General features: G+C 29.8%; 2 protein-coding genes across 2 annotated transcripts; both read right to left on the reverse strand.

Annotated features, from left to right (window-relative positions):
* Nucleotides 1-1,114: 1,114 nt before the first annotated feature.
* LOC130801449 (probable xyloglucan endotransglucosylase/hydrolase protein 30) lies at nucleotides 1,115-6,300 on the reverse strand. The gene is made up of 4 exons (XM_057665309.1): nucleotides 5,828-6,300; nucleotides 5,408-5,508; nucleotides 5,109-5,317; nucleotides 1,115-1,882 (listed from the first exon to the last, which is right to left on the reverse strand). The coding sequence occupies exons 1-4, from the start codon at nucleotides 6,021-6,023 to the stop codon at nucleotides 1,348-1,350; spliced, it is 1,041 nt and encodes a 346-aa protein (XP_057521292.1). The 5' UTR covers nucleotides 6,024-6,300; the 3' UTR covers nucleotides 1,115-1,347.
* Nucleotides 6,301-16,278: 9,978 nt separating this feature from the next.
* Nucleotides 16,279-22,550, reverse strand: LOC130801250 (putative nucleobase-ascorbate transporter 10). The gene is made up of 14 exons (XM_057665053.1): nucleotides 22,296-22,550; nucleotides 21,610-21,707; nucleotides 21,318-21,503; nucleotides 20,759-20,859; nucleotides 20,418-20,493; nucleotides 19,566-19,625; nucleotides 19,263-19,447; nucleotides 19,077-19,173; nucleotides 18,464-18,550; nucleotides 18,319-18,377; nucleotides 18,124-18,215; nucleotides 17,752-17,829; nucleotides 17,488-17,648; nucleotides 16,279-17,356 (listed from the first exon to the last, which is right to left on the reverse strand). Exons 1-14 carry the CDS (start codon nucleotides 22,438-22,440, stop codon nucleotides 17,138-17,140), a joined length of 1,644 nt encoding a protein of 547 aa, XP_057521036.1. The 5' UTR covers nucleotides 22,441-22,550; the 3' UTR covers nucleotides 16,279-17,137.
* Between the last annotated feature and the right edge of the window lie 115 nt (nucleotides 22,551-22,665).

The following is a 22,665-nucleotide window of genomic DNA, read 5'->3' on the forward strand; positions in this document are numbered from 1 at the left end:
TACTTTGTTATTTTTTTAATAGCAATCGTGTCCTAAACATATTATTTATAAAAATAGAAGTTACTAATTTAGTGGATCTTTAATATTAATTAATTATTTGCATTATTTTCTCAGAAATGAAAAGTAGGGAAAAAAGAACAAAAAGATGGTCCAAATACTAGGGCCCAACCCGCCGCCCTTCCAAGAAATTTTGTACTTCTACGCTTTCTAATGAATCTTATTAAAATTATTGGTTAATTTTCAATTAAATGTTTTTTATTTTAAAATTAAATTTTGTGTTCATAGTAATTTTTACATAAGTATAAATTTTTAAAGTAGGTAAAATTAAATTTAATAAGATTGATAAATATCTAATTTAATTTTGTTACATAACTGACCAATATCGTTATCAAGTAATAAATAGGTTGAGCTTAAATATGCAGATGATATTTTATTTTCAACTCTTTACAAACCTTAAGCGGACCTTTATAATAATAATAATAATTATTATTATTATTATTGAATTATTATACATTACTATATATTTATAATTTTTAATAGTCTAGTTGGGGTGCTCGACAATGGACTGTTATCTGTTGTCTTTTTTAATTGGCTTGTTTAACAGCTGCAAGTGTTGACAGTTTTTGCTTAACTTTTAAGCTAGCTGAAAAAGCCAGCCGTTTATGAAGATGTTTGGTAAATTTATATATTGACTGTTTATTCGAGAAAAAATAAATCAACAAGCCAAAAACCTAACAAAAAAACCAACTTTTTAGTTGACTTAAAAGCCAATTATAAAAACTTTTTAGGCAGTTTGACCAACCAACAAGCATTAAGAATTGATGTATTGGAGAAATTTTATTTGGAGTTAAAATAAATGAGTATTGTATTATTTTTCGAACATACATTTTAAATACATACTATATAAAAAGTGCCTGACCTTGTATATTTTCCATCAATTTTATGCAATTTTGTTTCAATATAATTATTTTAGTTTTATGCTCTCATTAAATAAATCAAATGCCTGAAAAATAATATTGTATATTTTTACTCATCCAAAAAATTCTTTTCCAAGTATACAACAAGGTTATACATAAAAAAGGATAACAAGCGTCTACTTTTATGATCATGAAAGAATAGAAAGAATCATGGTATATATGTATAATAATATAATGTATTGTGGTTCTACATACTAGTAATCAACTCTTTATCTTTAAATCACCATTTATATAGACTATATTGCCCCAAAACAATCCCAAAGAATTAATTTATACTCATTTTATATTCACCCACATAACCTAATTTCTTCTTTAATTTACATCAATAATCCTTCACTCAATCAATCCAATCCAATCCACATTCAAAAACTCACATATATTCATCATTATTATTATTATTGATAGGCTTCCTTGCACGGCCTCTCCTCTTCCTTTGCCTTTTAGGAATAGAACCGAATTTGAGCCGACCCGTCTCTTTAAACCTCGCCTGCTCGGATGGGACGATTGTGCACTCCGGTGGTGGGACCGGGTAGCGAACCTTGTCGTAACAATACGAGTAGTACATGTACCTCTCCCTAAACCACTTCATGGCCCACTGGCCCGAAGGGGTAATTTGGGAATACTCCTTGTTTTCGATCTCCTCTTTCTTGACTGTGCAGTCAGAAGAGGAGATTGTGCCACGGATTTGCTCGAGGGGATCTACTGGACAACCCTCGAGCACAAAGTCAGTAAACTCGGACACAAAGGGTTCGAACTCGTATTTGACGCTATATTTGCCACCATCAGTGGCCCAACTTGAGGCGTCCCATATGGTGGCGTAAAGAGACATGGGCTTAGATGGGTAGTCTGATCCCATTGCTTCATTACGGACTATTTCTCTGATTGGGACGTTGTCTACGTAGAATCTGCATGGCATGAAATGAAATGGTTTAGTAAAAGAAAAGTCAAAATGTAATCAACTCAATTAAATTTCTTTCCTACAACTTCAAAGAAACCAAAGAAGTATTTTTCAACTTAAAAAAAAATTTTAATTATTATCTATAAATTATTAAAAATCACCAATAGAATAAAATTAGTCCCTCCTGTAGTCCTATTTCCTAGTAATGTCTCATTTGATTTTTTAACATTATTCATCGATTTGTCTCATTTGATTTTTTAACATTATTCATCGATTACGCTTAATTTGTATTTTACTCTTAATTTATAAGTTAAACATAGTCAAATGGGATCTTGTTTGATTCGACTCTATGCAAATTTTATTAACATCAACATTTTATAATTTTAATTCAAATTAAACACAAACTGAGATATTTATGATTGAATACATATATTACTAAACACACAAAAATCAAATAGTACAATAATAATTAATAAGAAGGAATATTATAAATTGGTTCTTCGCCGAATAGTAAAAATGGGTGGAAAAGTAGTCTTGATGATGAATGAAGGTACAAAACTTCAAAAAAAAAAAAAAATCATGGACATAAAGAAAAAGGTATATGATTACAAGAGAATTGATTACTAGATGGTCATTTTTTCAAATGTTTTTGGTGGAATAATGAAAAATTGCTAATAATGTATAAAAATGATTGAAGAGGATAGAAGCGTGCACATATCAAAACCTTCTTGTCATTGCAAATAAATGAACGGTACATAATATCATCATCACTTTGAATTGAAAACCTTAAAATTTAATGCAAATGAATTTTTCATTTATATCAATTATATGCCTTCATTTGAGTCAAATTGTTAGATTTTTCTCACACTATAATAATTTTTTAGTAAAATTTATCAATTTAATTAGAACTGTAGAATATATATATATATATATATATATATATATATATATATATATATATATATATATATATATATATATAAAAGCTAAAATCGTTATAAAAACATAGGAACTAAATTTTCACAACTTTGGATCACCTAAACAAGCTAAGGCTTACATTTAGTATTGCTAGCTTTGCTTGAAAATGACCCATTTGAGTGTATCTCTAAGTTGACCACAGCTAAAATATGTTCCTTGTTTGTGGTACAAATTGAATTACTCAATCATCACCACTTGTAATTATATCAATTATAGTATTAGATGCTTTTTACCCAGCCAATCAAATAAATTAACTTCTACCAATAACCTATAAACATGAACTTCTATATTTTTTTGATTTGCCGCAAGTCGAAATCAAAATGAGAACTTTAAGTATTTATTATAGCAAATTCATATAAACACTTTGAAGTCTTAGACTAAAAATATAAAATGGTTGATACTCAAAAATCAAAATTGAATTTTAATTTTGATGATATCTTGTACATAGTCTAATTGATGATATCTTGTACATAGTCTAATTGATGATATCTTGTACATAGTCTAAGATATTATCTATGAATGCGCATATAGGGAGTAGCAGATTTCTAAAGGACTATGATATTTGTGTAGGACATTTATTTACATCAATTGATGAACAATAATTCATGACATTAAAATTTTACCCATAAAGAAAAGATAGCACTTTGTATGGACATATTAACCACCCACTCTTCTTGTAGCTAAATTAACCGTCGATATGGAAGGTTTGGGCTAAAAATACCTACTCATCCTAGCTATTTTAAGCGATTTTAAAAATTCAAATAATTGGTTACATATCATATTTATGAATAAAATTTATATTCAAATATAATAATATAGGAGTGGATTTAAGGTAAAAGATTAAAAACTCTATTTAGTCTCAATTAATTTAAAAGAATAAGTTGATATGCTTAGCTAATTGTTAGCTTAGTTTGCAAAGATCATTATGTCCAGTATTTATTGGATGTGCATTAAAAAGTTATTTATATGAATTTAAGGTCGTAATTTAAGTGAGATAATAAAAATTTTAAATTAAAGGAGGTATTTATTTTAGAAAATAATATAGAATTACTTAATAGATAGCAAGATGAATAAATTTTAAAGTGAAAATGAATCAAAAAAAAAGTTTAATAGCAAACAAATAAAACTTAAAAATAAGAAGTGTAAAACTAAAAAGAATTATAACTTTGCACTTATAACAAAGATTATAGCTGTTAATTTAGTGTATCTTAACAACTAACAGCTAACTAATGAATCGATGAACTGGATAGCACTTACTATGAATTTCGATCCATTTCAAAATATTTCATAATTATTAAGAAAAAGCTATATAAAAAGAAAAATATCCAAAATGAGTAAATAAATATTTCTATATGCTGTAAAAAGAACAAATATATATACTTCTACATATTAAAAAGCATAATATTCGAAGATATAAAAAATAATCCAAAAATAAAGAAAATAAAAAAGGCGTATGAAATATGAAATCATAAAAATATGGTCAAAAGCTAACCAATTGGCATGAAAATCTTTTTCCCGTTTATTAGAATGTTCTTTTCTATATTAATTCTAATCCATCAGATAATTCACTAAGGATTTGTATTTTGTAGCAATCAACCACCACAAATCGCGGCCCCCTTCTCTCCATAGCTCACCTTTCTAATTTCCGCGTTAGAAAAAGTTGGTGGACGGTATAAGCCAAAATCTAGTCACCCAAATCTTATAAACTTACCAAATATATATGCTATCCCGATTCTCGTCTCATGAAAATTATAAGAACAAATTTCCAATCTAATAATTATATTGTTTAATTTTTTATTAAAATAAGGCATTTAATTTTAAATATATAAATTAAATAAAATAAATTATTAGTATAAATGAGAATTAAAATATTAAATATGAGTCAAAATTAAAAATATAGTAGTTGCAAATTTGACTCTTCAAATAGGTAGCAAATTGCCAAATTTTATTAAGGAGAGTATTTTTAGAAGTTGTAAAAAGTTTTTATCATGGCAGAGGCTAGATAGAATAACAATTTATTTATAATAAATGGGATTTTTTCTTTTATTTTCACAATTAATTCTTAACTAGGACACGATGAGTCTAGAATTGAGTGTAAAAAAAATGAATATTACTATTTTCAATTCTTATTATTTCCTAACAATTAATATGAAATTGAGAGGTTAATTAACAATAAATTAAAAATAGTCAGGTTAATTGGTATGTAACTAACTTCCATGAAATTAAATGAAATGAGAGAGAGAAAAGTAACATACATAATGTTATTGCGAGTCCAAAGAATGCTATATTCATGAAAATCTTTGGTTGGATCAAACCATAGTCTATATCGTTCTTCCCTTCCTCTATTGGTGCTTCCATTTCCATACATGTTAGTTTGGAACCTCCATGGTTTTCCTTTCACGTTTCCTAAGAATTCTATGTCCAATTCATCGTGGCTTTTTTCCCATACATCACCATTTGATGTCTGTTATTTTTTAAATATTCAAAAATAATTAAAAATTAAATAAAAAATCAATATAAAAAATAAAATCATTTCTAATGTTTTTGGACTTACATAAAAAGCTACCACAACTCCAGCTGTGTAATTCCCCGGCAATTTTATTTTTGAGCTAAAAAATCCATAATCATAATATTTTGATGAAATAAATCCTGAACCTGAAAAATTAAATCAAGACAAATATAAAAATTTGATAAAAAAACAATCCTAGTATCATCATCTCAAAACAATTCATACTATATCATCCGAAATATGTATTTTACTAAAATAATCGAAATTCGAAAGTATTTTGAAAAAAATTAATAAAACAAAGAAGATTATTTTAATAGAATGAATTATCCTCAAGATTATTGTGAGTGGAACAAAGTTTCCAAACAAATAATAGCAATCGAATTAATAATTCGACTCAAATTTAATCAAGTAAATAAATTCGTTTATCATATTTTGTTCATCGGAAGGAGAAAAAAAACGAATTACCGGCATGACGGTTGAGGTGGAGGTTGGCGGTGCGGCCATCATCGGATTTTTTGATATTGAAATCAGCAAAAAGAGGAGAGTAACCTTCATCGAAGGAGATGGTAGGGCGATTAAACGCAGCTTTTGAGACGACGGTAAAGAAAGATAGGAGAGAGATACATAGGAGAAGATTATTATTTCTACTTCCGTCGGACATTTTTTTCTTAATTATTTGGAGAATAAATAATTTTTAATGGAATTTCTCTCTTTTTTTGTGTTACGTCTTCTGCAAGACTATCGAGCAGTAAGCGTGATAGTAGGAGGAAGAAGAAAGAATGCCGAGGGGGAGAGAGAAATTGGAATTAATATATGAATTGTGGGATAATTGGAATGTTTGTGAGGTCTTGTGTTTATATTATGAAGGTTAAATTATTGAATATTGCCATTCAATGTTCAGTGAATTACAATTTTGCCACTGTCAATATTATTTTTATTATTTTATTTTTGAAGTGATATGAAATGGAGTATTTTCTTTTATTCCAATTAAATTAAATAATATTCTCTCCTATTCTTTTAAGTTCATCATTATCATCATCTTTTAAGTTGTTCTATTTAATTCTGTTATATTATTCAGTGCACTAATTTAATTTTAAATATCTTTAATCATGCATAATTAAAAATTATAAAAACTTAATATTAATAAAATTTACATTGAGACGAATCAAATAAGATTTTATTTGACTATAATTTGACGTCTTAATTAAGAATAAAATATAAATTAAGAGTCATCGATAAATAGTGTAAAAAAATAAATGAGACAACTTAAAAGAATTAAAACAAATAATAAATAAATATTTTAATTTATAACACCAAATTTAATGAAGAAATGGAAAAGGATCGCATGGAATGAGAGCATGGGAAAAAGTTATGGTTTAATGACAAATATATAATAGTTGAATTTTTATGATAGTGCAAGGTCTTTTTTAATTGAATTGATTTTTATAGATTCAATTGATTTTTATTAATCAAAATAATTTTTTACTCATTGTAATTGATTTTTTTGTAGTGATTGAAACTGATATTTAGTCATAGGCTACAACTAAAGTTTGCTGATTAAAACTGATTTTTTTAATTGTAATCGATATTTGCCGATTAAAACTTATTTTTACTAATTAATTTATTAAAAAAACAAAATATAATTTTATTTTCGGAGAATCAAACTAAAATAATCTCAATTTCACCTAAAACAAAATAAGTGTATAATTGTTTAGGATAGAGGTCTTTTTAATACGAGAAAATGATGCATTACATCTAAAAGATTTAATTTGTTTCATCAACATATCAAAAAAGTTGTAAAATGATCCTATTCACATATAGATAGTCATAATATCACTTACTTACACTTTTATCCGTTAAACATTAAAACTGTTTCGGCTAACAATTTAAGTAGTTATTGGTGGTAGAATGTTAATAAAATATTAATTTTTAAAATTATCATTATTCTGTATAAAAAATATTTGAAGTAGTGTTTAATAGTGCACATATGTAATTTTAGAAAGTTACAACGTGTAGCATTTCAAATTCAAAATTGAAGGTTCAAAATCAAAATTTTTTTTCTACATTTTCTTAGCAAATTAATTACTTTCCACCAGGCAACACCAACTGTAACATTGAATAATATTAGTTCACACAACTAAATATTTTACAATTACCCAAAACTAAATGTACTTACAATTAAAAACTCCCCGCACATTTACCATATATATACAGATTCTTAAATGAGACGATTCATTATGAGACCATTTCTATTAGGCTGACTACTTATGTACATTTAGTGTATTAAACTAATTACTTATTATTTTAAGAAAAATGACACTCTTAGTATCCCGCACAAGGTAGGGTTTGGGTGGGGGGTTTTTCTTTTTCCTGAAAAATGCAGGCAAATCATATCTATTCCCCTAAAAAGGAAGTAAAGAGAGATGCGCGCAGTCAAGAAACCCCCTAACTAATACGTACGTCAAGTGGGAGTCGAACTCCAAACCTTTTACTTTAAATACATATACTCTATCTATTAAGCCAGAAAGATAATCTCATACAAAACGAGCTTGAATAACAATGACGATCTTACTCGGAGTTATGTTACGGGTTGACAACAAAGACTATTTTGACCCATAAAAAAAAAAGTAAGAGCGTAGACCTTTGGAAAACCATGATTGCTTCGGAGGCCAACTAATTTACAACTTTAATTTGGAATAAAGCAAGGAGTTGGAGACCAAATAATTAATTTTAGAAGGATCTTTATCATAATTTAGAGAAAAATTATTGTAGTATGTAATATTATTTGTTTTATTAATTTATTTATTATAGTCTATAATCTATAGTAGTCATCCATATATAATCATATTCTTCATGATATGGATTGGCTAATAAGCAACTTTCCAATGCCATGTGCAAATAGTAATCATCCTTTTTGTTTTGCCTTGTCATTTTATTATAAAACCAAAAGGAAAATGATAAGGTTTGTTGAGCCTCCCTTAAATAACATTAATTATTCATTAATTAATATTAATTCATTTAAGCATCATATTCCACCTAAAGAGTTGGCACCTCCTTGTAGTTAAACTAATATATTATTATGTCACCAAATATTAAACATTTGTTTTTTTATTTAAATATTAGCAAGTGGCCATAGTTGCTAAAGTTTATACTCCTATAAGATTAATTTTAAAAAATTTAACGTTGTTTAAATAATTTAATTTTGTCTCAATAAGAGTAAATATCATATTTTAACTAAAATTTCAGTTTTAGTTTCAATTAAATTACTTTTCTCAGCCTACTTCGTAATTAAACAAAGCAAATTTAGTGTTGGGTTAGAACTAATGAGTTAGACAAAAACTAATTATTGGTAAATCATTTTATTGAAATAATTTACATGATAATTCTAGAATAATATTTACATGTAAATTATTGCTAATTATTAAGATATAATTATGCCTAGTATAAAAATTGGGCTATGTAGTAATGAGTAAAATGGAATATATCTTATGATTGAAGGGAAAATATTTATTATTGTAATTATATAGAAAGGGAAGGATATGCATATATTGGTCTTTTGCCAATGCATCCTTATACTTGAGAAAACCATTTAGAAATAAAATAAAAATTCAGATTTAGACCTATCTGTATCATAATACTTATCATTTAATTAGAAATCCTATTAATATTTAATTATATAATACTATATAATAATACAAATAATTACCGTCAATAGTTGATTATATATGCATTAGTTTTCGGGTTTCATCCACTACAAATAGAAAAGCTTTTAGCAACAATGAGATTTTGTCGCTTAATTAGTCACAAAACGCTTTTAGCGACAAAAAACTCAATAAAACCTTTGTCGCTAAAAAAAAAATATCGTCACTGTCTTGGCGACAAATGTTAGAGTATATAACATATCCGGATGTCTCAATCATCAATTTAAGCTTTTGGTTGAGTTGGTTCCTTGACATGGTATCAGAAGTCAACGTGGCAAGAGGTTATGGATTCGAATCTCAATCACCCCTCATTTAAAGTGGAATATTAAGCGCATGTGCGCATCACACTTCCAGTCCAATGGGCACTCGTATAAAGGAACGTGTTAGAGTATATAACATATCCTGAGACTTCAACCATCAGCTTAAATTTTTGATTGAGTTGGTTCCTTCACAATAAAGCTTAGTCTTTATTGACTATGTATATAAACTACTCTTAATATAAAAAGAATAAATAGATTACTTTTGTAGTACTATTTTTGTTCACAATGGATAGAGTTCCTCAAGGCTAAGATTGAAATATCCTTAGCTGTAAGCTAAGTATCTTTACAAGTTTTCATTCCACTCTTCCTTAAACAGTTATACCCTCCATCAAGATATGCATGCAAAAGCTAAATAATAAGTAATTGTGATATGCCAATATCTTCTTATCAATCATAATTTATTATGTATTAAATCAAATTGAAAATTAAAATTGTCTTAGGAGTCTACGTGTCACTGCCACTGCTTTAATTTTTCTTTCTAGGTTTTATTTTTGGGATTAAAACTTGAAAGATACTCTTAGGCTTTTTTTTCCACACTTGTCTACATATTCCTACCATTAATAATTAATAAGACTTTTGAAAGAGAAGTAAGTGTAATAGTTACTGATCGTTATAAGAATAGAATATTATCTCAATTAAAGTATATATTATTGTTATTAGTCAAATAAAATCCGAGCAAAGAATTCTAATTCTCTGTTTATATTTTGTGAATTTTTAAAATTTGGCGCCCTTTTAATTAAAAAGAGATTTTGTTAAACTAAAATAAAACTCAATCTAATTTTAATTTAGGTATTATAATCAATATGAACTCAACACAAAGTGTTAAAGTACGTTAAAGAAGATTTTATAAAATAAGCTTAATTAAACTGTTTAAAATTAAAAAATTTCATCTCTAATGTTAATAAGAAACAGAAAAAAGTAATGTGTTGATGATTAATAATAAAAAACATTAATGTTTAAATGATTGAAAAATTAAAAAATAAGATGTTGATTACTTTTATAAATTAATTTGGTAATTAATAATGTTAATAAATGAGTGAAAATTAAATATAAGAGAAATTGTTTGGAAGTTAAAGAGTTGTTTCAAAAAAAGTAACAACTGAAAGTAGAGAAAAAATGTAATTAATAGAATTTTGTCTTATGATCATTGATATCTTAAGTAAAAATCTAACCCCTAGTTCGCCTTATTATAATATCATTTTAATAAGATAGTCCAATAGAATTTCATTTAAACAACAATAAATGACAAATATATTTCAAAATTAGTCCTTGTTATCAAAGTTTTCAAACAAGTCTTTGTTGAAGGTCAATTTTCAAAAACGGACAAATAATAAAGGAATCTCTTGATAAGTTTTTAGGAGTTATTAATAAAAGTAAAAGCTAGTGTCTTGAGAGACCGTCTCTTTGAGATACGTTTTTCAAGCTCAGCCCACTAAAACTTAATGTCTATTTACATTATCTTTAATGACTACTTACCGTATTCTTAATGCCTACTTACAATATCTTAAATGCCTACTAGCATTATTTTATATGCTACTTACTGAAATGAAAGCCTCAAAAAGGTTTAATAATGAAAAACAAAATGAAAAATATAAGTAAAGATGAACACAAGTGTTTTATGAGATACCTTGGATACCTCTCCTCAAATGTAGTTTATTAAATTGAATTCAACAATGACAATGTAATAAACCTCCCCTTGTCTTGAGAATAATCTCTCAAGATCACAAAATACTAGAGCAAAGTAAGAACATCCTCAAGTTTCTAACAATGCACTAGACTACTTTCAATATGTGTGTTTATGGTGGTTTTTGTTCAATGAATGTTTCTCTCTTTTATAGTGGAATGTGAGTATCATTCTTAGAACCTCTCAATTACTCACCATAAAGCACATTTAACACCCTAATTAACACTCCAATTAACTATGACAATAAACAATAGAACAATGCACCACATTATTGCGCAATCACTACAAATTCTGACCAAAACAGAATCTGACTGCTTGACTCTCGCTCGGTCGAGCCACTACCTCACTCGATCGAGTGAGCCTTCAGACTAGCTACTGACTTGTTCTGACCATTCTGCTCGACCAACTCACTCCTCGGTCGACCCGACTATGAACCGCTTGACCGGTCGAGCGAGCTTCAGTACTGCTCTCCACTTGTTGCCTCGATCAAGAAACCCTCACCTATCATTCCAAACTTCAAATCGTTCACATACGACACATCTTTATCTACCCTCTCCAAAGTACAAGACAAAGCATGTTCGATAAAATGTTCAAAGTTAATGTCATTCATATGAATATTGGCACTTGTTTTAACACTTACAATATTTTAAAAACATATAATAAGTCGGCTCAATTAAAAATGGTCTCTCAAAAAAATTAGACCGTCTCTCACAAGAATTTTGTGTAATATTAAATAGTAATAGTAATGTGATGATGAAGAGGCAATGCCTACCCAAAAATCCCACGTCAAAACACTGATATCCCTAAGAAATAACTCTATTTTTTTAAAATAAAATTTGGTGATAAAATTTTTCTTTTTTTTTTTACTTTTGTCATTAGTTAATAATTTTTTTCTCATTTCTATATTTAACTTATATTTTTATATCATACACACATTTTTCTACTTTTTTCATAAAATATATTTTTAAATTGTTTTTACTTACTTTTTTTTTGTTTTCTCTCTATTTATACTAGGTAAGCTAAGAGAAAGAGAGAGCAACGAGGATTGAACCCAAGACCTATGATGGAAGAAGTGTTAAGAAACTTTTATTTCATTCCACGATTAATGCCTCAAAGATGTTTTGGAACTTATAATTTCCTCGACATAACTGTTTTTTCGTTAAGTGGTAATTATCTACAAAGAATTATGTTATATTAGATAGTTTTTCAAAAAGTACCCATAAGTTTTTTTTTGCAAACAGTATCATACATTAGGCATTAATTTTTATATTTTTTCCTTTTTTATTATATATGGTAAACTGGATTATTAGATATGCAATATGTGCGTTTATTTTAAAAAATAATGAGATTGTTTACATATTTCTTTATTAGATAAATAATAATTATATTTATTTCCAAGGAAAATGAGATTATTTATATGTTTTTTATCATGAAATACGAAAACATGAGTTGTAATTGTAATTTCCAAGATTATAACATACTAGAAAGAGATTGGAGAATAGACAAGCAATTGATTTGTAATATTAGTGAAACTAAAAAGAGAGTAGTGGATTTATTAACTGTAGATGTTGATATTGATGTTGAAAGTATCAAATGTCTTTTTTGGAGTTGTTTGTGTTGCATTTAATGATCTTGTGAGAATGTCAAATACTACTCACTATATGTGTAGTGAATAATAATATTATAATAGTAGTGGTGGCTTGGCTTGGGGTTGAAAAACAAAAAGACAACTCATATGAGTAAAGATCACTCTATGTCCATGTAATTACAATTAGCTTTTTTATTTTTTTATTTTTTTTATGTCTACCTCTCATATAAAAATTATTTAATGCTAAATATATCATTAGAATAAGTAAAAAGTTATATTTGAATCAATTACATGAACTTCTAATATATGTTAACTCAACAACGACAAAACAACTTATATTGATGATTATAATATGCTACATTTGAATCAATTACATTGATGATTGGGCTGATTGCGTGAATGACTGAATGTTCTAGTTTACTCACGCTCCTAGACTAAAAAGAGTTAATAAATTATTGAATTTGTTATGACCATTGAAAATATAAATAATAAGCAAGTTTTATTATAGAAATAGCCTACCATGTTTTCCTTTCTTCCTTTGATATTAAATATTATACTCCGTATGTAATCAACTAATATATATATTGATATTAAATAAAAAAACTAATATATATTAACATACATAAACTTTGAATTTTATTTCTATTAATACAAATATCACTTTCTCTAAATAAAATTCTAGCTAAATTTGATCTTCACTGTCTCTAAATCATAATCCTCCTCTTTCTTCAACCAACCCTAAACTTGGTAAATAAAATCGTAAAATTTGTGTGCGGAGAGGATTTAACCCCTAATTTTAGCAACCATCACCATAAAAATTTAGTAGACAAATTAAATTTAAAAGAAGCTAAAAATCGTAGATTATAGGATAAATTTAATGACTAAATTAGAATTAAAAAAGTTAAAAATGGCTTATAAAAAAATAATAGTGAATAGAAAACACTCCTACATATAAACCACTCATTAATGTATTAAAAGTGGACTTATTTGTCTAATCTAGACAACTTGGACGAAGTAGACGTTGGATGAGTGGTGACGTATGCAATTAGACGAAATAAGTAGCCTAATCTATTTTAATTAAGGAACCAACTTGTTGAATAATACATTTTTTTTCATTCACATTAGTTTCCCTCTTTCTTAAGGCATCTAGCAAGGATTTGACTCATAACATTGATTGATTAATGAATTGACCCATCTAATTCATCAATTATATATACTTGTGAAAGTATGAGTTAAATTAAGATTCAAATTTCCAATTCAACAATTTATTTTTAAAAATCTTAATTATTTTAGATAAAGATAATATATTTGCTATCTCAAAGTTCTCCCTTTAATGAATTTGTGAGATTATTATTCATTTTATGTAATCATCACATATATACAATATCAAATAAATAATAATAATAATAATAATAATAATAATAATAATAATAATAATAATAATAATAATAATACTTAGTATTGGAATAGTCAATGTCAAAATATTCACGCAAATGCATAAGATGATGATGCTAACCGAACAATTTGGTACCTCAGTAGCGAAGTTGTGGTCCATAATATTGAGCGTCCAAAACATTATGTGTAATAGAACATGTTAAATATATTTATAATCTTTTTTGATCTATTTATACTTATATTCATTTATTTTGTGAACCCAAGTCTAAATTTATAGCTCTGATATGAAAATTTAGACACAAACTTGTGATTCTCTTGGATCTAGGGTTGTTAATAAGTCTTAAAATCTACATTTTTTAAAGTCTAATTTAAACTATAGATTGAGTCTAGGCTTGAAATGAGTCCAAAAGAGCTTATTTATAATGAGTTTATAACTGATTATAGATCGGGTCATGGGAGTGAGTTTAAGGCATATTTAGTCGTACGTAGGGCAAATTTAAATCCAAGACGATTGAGAATCTGAAATTATTAAACCTAAAATATCATATTTAGATCAATTTTTTTTTTGAGACTAGAATTTAAACCCAGACCTAATTGAGTTCAATAAAATTCAAATTATTATTATTATTATTATTATTATTATTATTATTATTATTATGTAATACATATGATGTTACGAAAAGCCAGAAAGTAATGGTATTTAAGAAAAAAGAAAAAAAAAAAGTGGATAAGAATTAAGATAAGTAAGAAACAAAATTGTGGTTGGCTATTAGGCTATCACCATGTTAAACAGTTGTCTAGTTAGTGACTTCATATGATTATTTTCCACCAATTGTAACAAAATGGACCCCTACTTTGATGTAATGTGCTCTTTCTTAATCGCGCACATATGTTTACAAGAACTCGAGATGTTCAACATTGCTTTCATTATTGACGAACAAAACTTATAAATATATTGGGAGTCATATTCAAGTTATGAAAAAAATAATAGAGAAACTTATGAAGAGATGTACTTTTATATCAAAAATTAATTTGAATTTATGTTAAATAAATCTAAAATGGAAATAATTTATCTTATGATTTGACACAAATAATAGAGTATTATAGAGTTAGAAAAAGAGACTTGAACATGGTTTTATTGACTTGAAAAAATGCATATGATAAGATACCAAGACAAGTACTTTGGTGGCCAATAACAAAAAAGGTATTCCAACAAAAGTATTAATATAGTGCAAAATATGCATCGAGAAATAAAGACGAATGTCAGGACATATGGAGGGACAATAATGCATTTTTCAATCACAATTGACCTTCATCAAGACTTGACCGTAAGCCTTTTTTTTTTTTTTTTTTTGCTATTGTCCTTGATAAGATAACTCGGTCGATAAAATAAGACGTACCTTAGTGCAAGTTATTTACTGAAGACTTTATTTTGTTAGATGAGACCCAAGAAGGGGTTGATGCTGAGTTAGATGGAGACAAGAGTTGGAGTCACAAGGTTTCATATTAAGTCGGGAAAAGGCAGATTAGTATTTTAAGTGTAACTTTTGGACAACTGAGATAATGAGAGGCACCATAAGGCTAAACAAGAAAGAAATTACTCCATGTAGATGCATCAAATACATTAGTCCATATTTCAGAATACTAGGGACATCCAACAAGATGTGATTCATAGAATTAAGTTAAGGTGGCAAAAATATAGAGCAACTTTTGGAATATTACATGATCGAGGTGTGCACTTAAAATTGAAGAGAGTGTTTTTTCAAACAACCATTGCACCAGCGTTAATATATAGATTAGAATGTTGGACTTTTAGAAATGATCAAAGTAGAAAGATAGGAGTAGCGGAAATGTAAATGCTTCGATGAATGAGTTGACATACCTTAAGGGATAGATTTTAAAACAAATATATCAGAAAGGGTTTACGAGTTGCAAATATTGAGGAAAAGATGAAATTAAATAGAATTGTTAAATATGGTTTGGGCGTGTGCAAGAATGGGGTATTAATGATTCGGGAATAAAGATAAAAGCTAGAGCTCGAGAAACTTAAAAAGAGGGTAATGAAGACCGAAGATGACTTGAAGGCCAATATTAGAAAAAGATTTAAAAATCTAAACCTACAAATTGAAATGGTAGAAAATCGAAATGAATAGAGAAGAAGAATTTATATGGATTACCATTAGAACTTTTATATTAGTTTATGTATTCGTCCCCAATTTTTGGGAATTAAAACTACGAGGTTTTTACAAAATTTGATATTGTTTAGATTTAGTATAAACAAAACTAAACATATTTGGACAAAAATTCAGCTGTTAAATTTAATGAAAATTTGTTTGTTATATAAGAGCGCTAGAAAACGACTGAGAAAAGACACAATCAACAAAATGGGACGGAGCGGCCGTCTCATCACTCGAAGCGACCCTTATTCATGCCCCAAACGTAAAATTATTGATTTCTAACGATAATATTAAAGTCTTAATCCAAAAATATAAAATCAATTAAACATTAGTGATATTTATTATTGTCCACATGTGACTTTACATCGGATAAAAAAAAGAGAGTATAATATTTTATAAACTTGATGTAACTCATATTACTACCAATTGATTTTAGTAGTTAACCTTCTTTGGGCCAAGGGGGTTTTGAGCACGTTCAATATGTTCGACCGCACGGGACCTCAAAAAATTAGGGGCCTTAATATTAAATTACGTAGTATATATTAAGTAATTCGATACAAAATAGTTAAAAAAGAATATCTTAATCTTTCCTTCAAAAACTTTGTCAATTTTTCTCCGCCCCTGCTTCGGGCTAGTAGGTGGGTTTCTCATTGTTCTCCTTGTTTGAATTGTACATGCAATCCTCCTCATTTCTACTGGACGAGAGCGAATGAGATTCAAATCTGTAACTTTTCTTCAGCTTCTAATAACTTTAAAGTTAATACAACTCACATGACAAAAATGAAAAAAGATAAGTTTTCTTTCAACTCCATAATCCAGCTTGCTAATTCAAGTCATAGCTACACAAAACTTAAGCATATGTGCATACTCCTTCTCTAATAACTTTAAAATTATAGCTTAAAAAATACTTCTATAAAGAAGGGAAAAAATTGCCAAGCTTAAAAGGCAAAGAGTAAAACTCAGCATTCCTTATATCCTTTGTAAACTGTATAAATCTCTGCCACCATTTTTTCCCACTGTCATTCCTCGAATCCTCTTCCTCGCTGTTCATAGTGCTATCCAACACTATTCCGATCAGTACTGCTACTACTGGTGACGATACGAGCATAATCCCGACACATTCATTGAACTGCATACCATCATCATTCACAAAAAAACCAGCATTAAGCCAAAAAGATGTGTTATTTAGCTTACATCGAACAATGAAAACTCGGTCTAGGTGGGACCCACTTGCATACGAAAGGCAAAACCAAGACTTACCCATTTGGAGCTAGTGTGAAGGGGGCTTGAATTTGATCTTAGTAGATAATCCCGAAAGTGTTGTGGGACCGAGATCGCCATGAAAGAAGAGAAGCCTAATATAAACAATGTTCTGAAACTGTTTAAGTTGCAGAATTGAAGGTGATTTAAACCTGCAGAGGCTGATAATTTGTGTACATAATGTATAATTATTAGTTTTAAGAATGGAAATTTTGGGATTATAGAAATAAATCTTGAGCTTCCGTGATTAGATGGGTTACTTACAGACATAGCCATAGAGAATGCAATAGGAAGCTGCCACAATTGGGAATGGCACGGAAGCAAAAAAGGCTGTGAATTTCCCTGCAAGATTTTGTTGTATTTTACATGACTTGAATCAAAAACTACATTTTTAAATTTTGTAATCATTTTACTTGAATGTGAAAAGGGTAGTTCAGTGCACAAAGCGTCCTAGCAAAGCGAGGGCCCCACACAATGTAACATAATTCCCTTTTTGTTCGCTGAAAATGACCCCGAATAGCCCAAAACCGACCATAACTCCTTTTTATTTGCAATTTGCTAGGAAATTAGTGAATTATGTGACAGTAGCCCCACCAACTCGAACGAGTGATTTTATTAGTGTGTATAGAAGCTTACCAAAAATTGAAAAAAATAACATAAAACCAGCTGATATCTGAATAACTCTTCTACTTCCAACTCTGGTTAATCCAAGCAGACCAGCACTTTCTCTGCTTCACAGAAAAACATAAGGACCTTAACTTTCCTAAAACATCGCCAACAAAAAACGCGAAGAAGAAAACACACATGCACACACACACATGGGGATCTTACACTGAGGCAGTCGGGCCAGCAACAGCGCCAAATACTCCGTTTAACAATGTCCCAACACCCTGGATATAGTCATGATCATAGCAAAATTCAATAAAAATGTTCATCAAGTACTCTTAACACGAGACAGTTCGTCTACATAACCTACCAGCCAAAAACTGCCGCGGCTGATTACTGATGGAGGCACAGGCGTAGCACTTGCATATCGTGCAGCTGCAATGAATGTGCCTGTGCTCTACAACAAAATTTTAGCCCATAACTTTAAAACATACCTATTCGCTGTTACCATAACCGCAACTTTTGACAAGGGAATCAGTTTTTGAGACGTGCAAGTACTTTGACAAGGAACAAGAGGGCAACTAGAGGTGTTTAACGGGGTGGGTCGACCCAACGGGTCAAGGGTTGGGTCACATTTTAACGGGTCATTAGCAAATCGGGTCATTAATGGGGCTTGGTGTAAAGGGTCGTTCCAGGCCGGGTCGGATACTTATAGGAATTAGTTGCAAAAAATATTTTACCACTTTTTTTAGAAATTTTTATATTATATTATTATATATAGAGGTGGTCCGACCCAAAGGGGCCATAAGATAGAATAAAAAAAACAATTATATGAACTTTAAAAATGGGTTAAAGTGGGTCAGATTTAAACGGGTTTTGACCCGCCCCTTCCCGGTTTTAATTTGACATGCCCCTCCCGGACCCAGCCCAATTAAATTTTGACCTGACCGGGGCCATTGAACACCTCTAACTGGACAACTAACCTCGACAAGTGCAACAAGTCCAGCAAATACCATCGGAGTAGCTTTCCTCATGTTAACGGTGGGCTTTCCCCATTGAAACGGTCTTGGTAAGTACACCCTACAAATGCACAAAGAGAAAAAAACCGAGTCCAATAAGAGTTTTTTTCGAGATTAACAAATTTTGGCAAGAAAAGTTTGAGGTCGGACCATGCAGCTTCTTGTATGAGTCCTGCATAGTCTGTCCGGCAGTTTAGCTGAGTCGTTAGAGGTTTATGGTTATAAACACCGCTTGAAGTAAGGATTAAGGCGTAAATCCAAACAATTGCTGTCGAAAAAATGAGTGCGTATCGATCAAATATCAGCCTGTTTGTCTTCACAAAACTGGATACATACTGTAAAAGTAAAAGATTTAGAAACTTTGGAATGAGCCATGTTAAGAGTTTAAAACAATTTAGTTGCACAAAATGATCTTATAGTGAAGTAGTTGATGGTAAAAGTATGGCACATTACCTGAGAAAATATAAGCATTATAATTAACTGAGGGAGTCCAATTTCTACACAATCTGCTAGCTGCAACAGAAGATGTTTCAGTTCTAGAAAGTACTGGAAAAAAATCGTGTTTTTCATGGGCGGTTTGGGCTCATTCAAGATGTCCGACCGCCTAAGTTCCCCAGAAAACAGAGGTCTCATATATTAACAAACTTCTTATAATTCATCAGTTATATGTAGTTCAATTGGTAATATGCCTTCTTGAGATATTGTTAGTCAAGGGTTCAAAACCTACTAATTTTGGTTACTATTTTTTCCATTTATTTGATAATAAGTACTACTTTTTGTTTACTTTGTAGTTATATTTGACATTTGAATTTTCCGTCAACTTTTATTTTTTTAGGTATATGATATTAAAATTTAGTTATTTTGCTATTTGTTTATTATTTTGATGGTTTGTATCTAGTTATTTGGTACCGTACTAAAAACATTTAGCATACTTTTTTTTGTTTTCCGTCAATTTTAAATGGTCAACGAAGGAGCTTAATTTCTAACAAACAAGTAAATAGGACTTGTTCCTGTGTTTCGCCCCTGTCTTTTTTTTTATTTTTTTATTTTGAGGTAAAGTTAACTTCCTAAATGCAAGAAGGAAAGTGGAATTGATTTTATATAGATGGTGAGAATTGAATCCTTATCACATAGATTAAAGGAAGAACCATGAGGTCAACATATGGTTCTTGCCTTTTTTTCCATTTTCACAAAGGTCGGATAGCACATTTTGTTTAGACCCGGCCAGGACTGTATCAGACCCGTCGCAGAGGATGATAAAGTTTATCGATCAATCATGTACCAAACTGAGGAACAAGTCCTTACCATAGGAAAACCAAGAGAAAAGAGTCCAATTCCCGTAAATGTTATGAGTGGTACCATTGAAAGAGGGCTTAAGAACCTGCACATAAAATCAACAAGTTAATATTATTACCCCATTTTCTTATTTTGAAAAAGTTAGATATTAATAATTCATATCTTTTGCTAATTCACTATAAATAATTTTAATTTTTAAATTATTTTCTAATAATTCAACATTTACCCTTAATTTGTATTTTAACTAAAAATAAAATTAATCACAGTAGATGATTAAAAAGTTGAATTATTAATGCCAATTTTTCCTATTATTTATAAAACAATTCAACAACAAAAGATTAGATACATGCCTTACAAAAAGTCTCCAAATCCCAGAAAAACCAAGGATAACTTGGACAACAGATGTAACTAACAAAGTCCCTTGAATTCCTGCCATTGTCTTCTCAAAGTTCTATAAAACAAACGTAATATGATGCAAAATCAAATCACAAAAGTTAAAAAAAAAAAAAATCAAATCTACAATTCCTTCAATAATCTTTACTAAACTTTGACTTAAATCACCTACATCGAGAAAAATAAAATACTCCCTCCATCCCTTGTTTAGCTCCATATACTAATTTAGTTCGTGATTACGTTCATATGATTTTCCCATTAACTATTTTCGACATGACCTCACCTATAATAGCCAATAAAATCTATAATTACCCCACTAAAGCCAAGGTGGACCCTACGGTTTTTAGGAGCCTGAGGTGAAAATTTATATAGAAAATTTCGATCTTTAACACTGGTTGAAAACTAAATTTTTTTTTGGACCTTGGATGTAGGCACGACTTGCACTTGCTTAGGATCGGCCCTAACTAAAGCACACGATTCCCGGCCCCTGAAGAGTATACTTCGACTAAGACAAACCTGTTGAGAAGACTGGGGTAAATCACAACATGATGATCTCATGGACAAAACAGCACTAGTGATTGGGATAACGAATGCATGAGAAGCACCCACAACAATAGGAAGACGAGTCCCTACTAATGTTTGAATCAATGTGTTGATTGCTGAAACAAACATCATGCTTTGTATCACCTTCGTCTTGTCGTGCTAGATCACAAAGAAAATACGACATAGAATGTTATCGAGTTGAATTATCATAATATACTTAAAAAAAAACAAGTGCACGAAAGGTGAAAAATGGTTTCGAGACTACATTGGAGCCGCCCATTTGAGGAACGAGCAAGGATGAGATAATAGTCATACTCCCGAGGGCCAAGAAAGAGTGTTGTAATGCTAATATGATTGATTCCACTGCATTAGAATAAGATATAAACATTAGTATATGGGTGTTTTGACAAAACGGCTTATAGTTGATCGAAGTGATTGATTTGAACGCGCTAGTTGAAGCAACTAGTTGTAGCATTAGATGGTTTGACTAGCCGCTATAGGTGTTCAACGGGCCGGGTCGGGGCAAGTCAGGTCAAAATTAAATGGGTCGGGTCGGTGCGGGTTATGTCAAACGTTAAACGAGCTAGGGCCAGTCAAGCCCGTTTAAATCCGATCCACTCTGACCCATTTTAAATTTTCATAACAAGTTTTTTTTATTCTACTTTATGGCCGGTTGGGTCGATCTAGCAATGTATATAATAATTAAAAATATAAAAAAAATGTGGCAAAATTTTGTTCGCAACCAATTCCTATAACTATCCGACCCAAACCGGTCCTACCTTTTACACCAAGACCCGTTGATGAGCCGACCCGTTATTGACCCAGCCCCCTAATAGCCGTTAAAATGTGACCGACCTTTGACCCGTTGGGTCGACCTGCCCTGTTGAATACCTTTACTGACTGCCCAACTATCTATTCGTGGAAGAAAAAAAGTAGAGAAAGAGGACAAACACAAAGGAGGATTGCTGTTGATGCAAAACGCCACCCCAGAGAGCGTTTCCATGACTGGATGCGGTTTTACCTCTTCGATCCTTATAGTGTTTGTATTGTTACTTCCACCACCTGCATTTCCACCTGCATTTCCACCTGCAGACATTTTTCTTTTTCAGAAATGTGATCTTAAGTTCTTTCTAAATTTTGAAATAAGCAACAGTTTTGTGTTAGAAATTGCTTAGATACTTGGATGATTATAAACTTATAAGCAATTATTGATATTAAATTTCAAAATTATGAGTTAATTACATTGATTTTGAAATGAATTAATCATTAATAGTGATGGGTTTGATTTGCTCTGTATGTAACGGTTTTACCCAGATTACAG

Source organism: Amaranthus tricolor, chromosome 15 (genome assembly GCF_026212465.1).
Source record: "Amaranthus tricolor cultivar Red isolate AtriRed21 chromosome 15, ASM2621246v1, whole genome shotgun sequence".
Classification (NCBI taxonomy): Eukaryota; Viridiplantae; Streptophyta; class Magnoliopsida; order Caryophyllales; family Amaranthaceae; genus Amaranthus; species Amaranthus tricolor.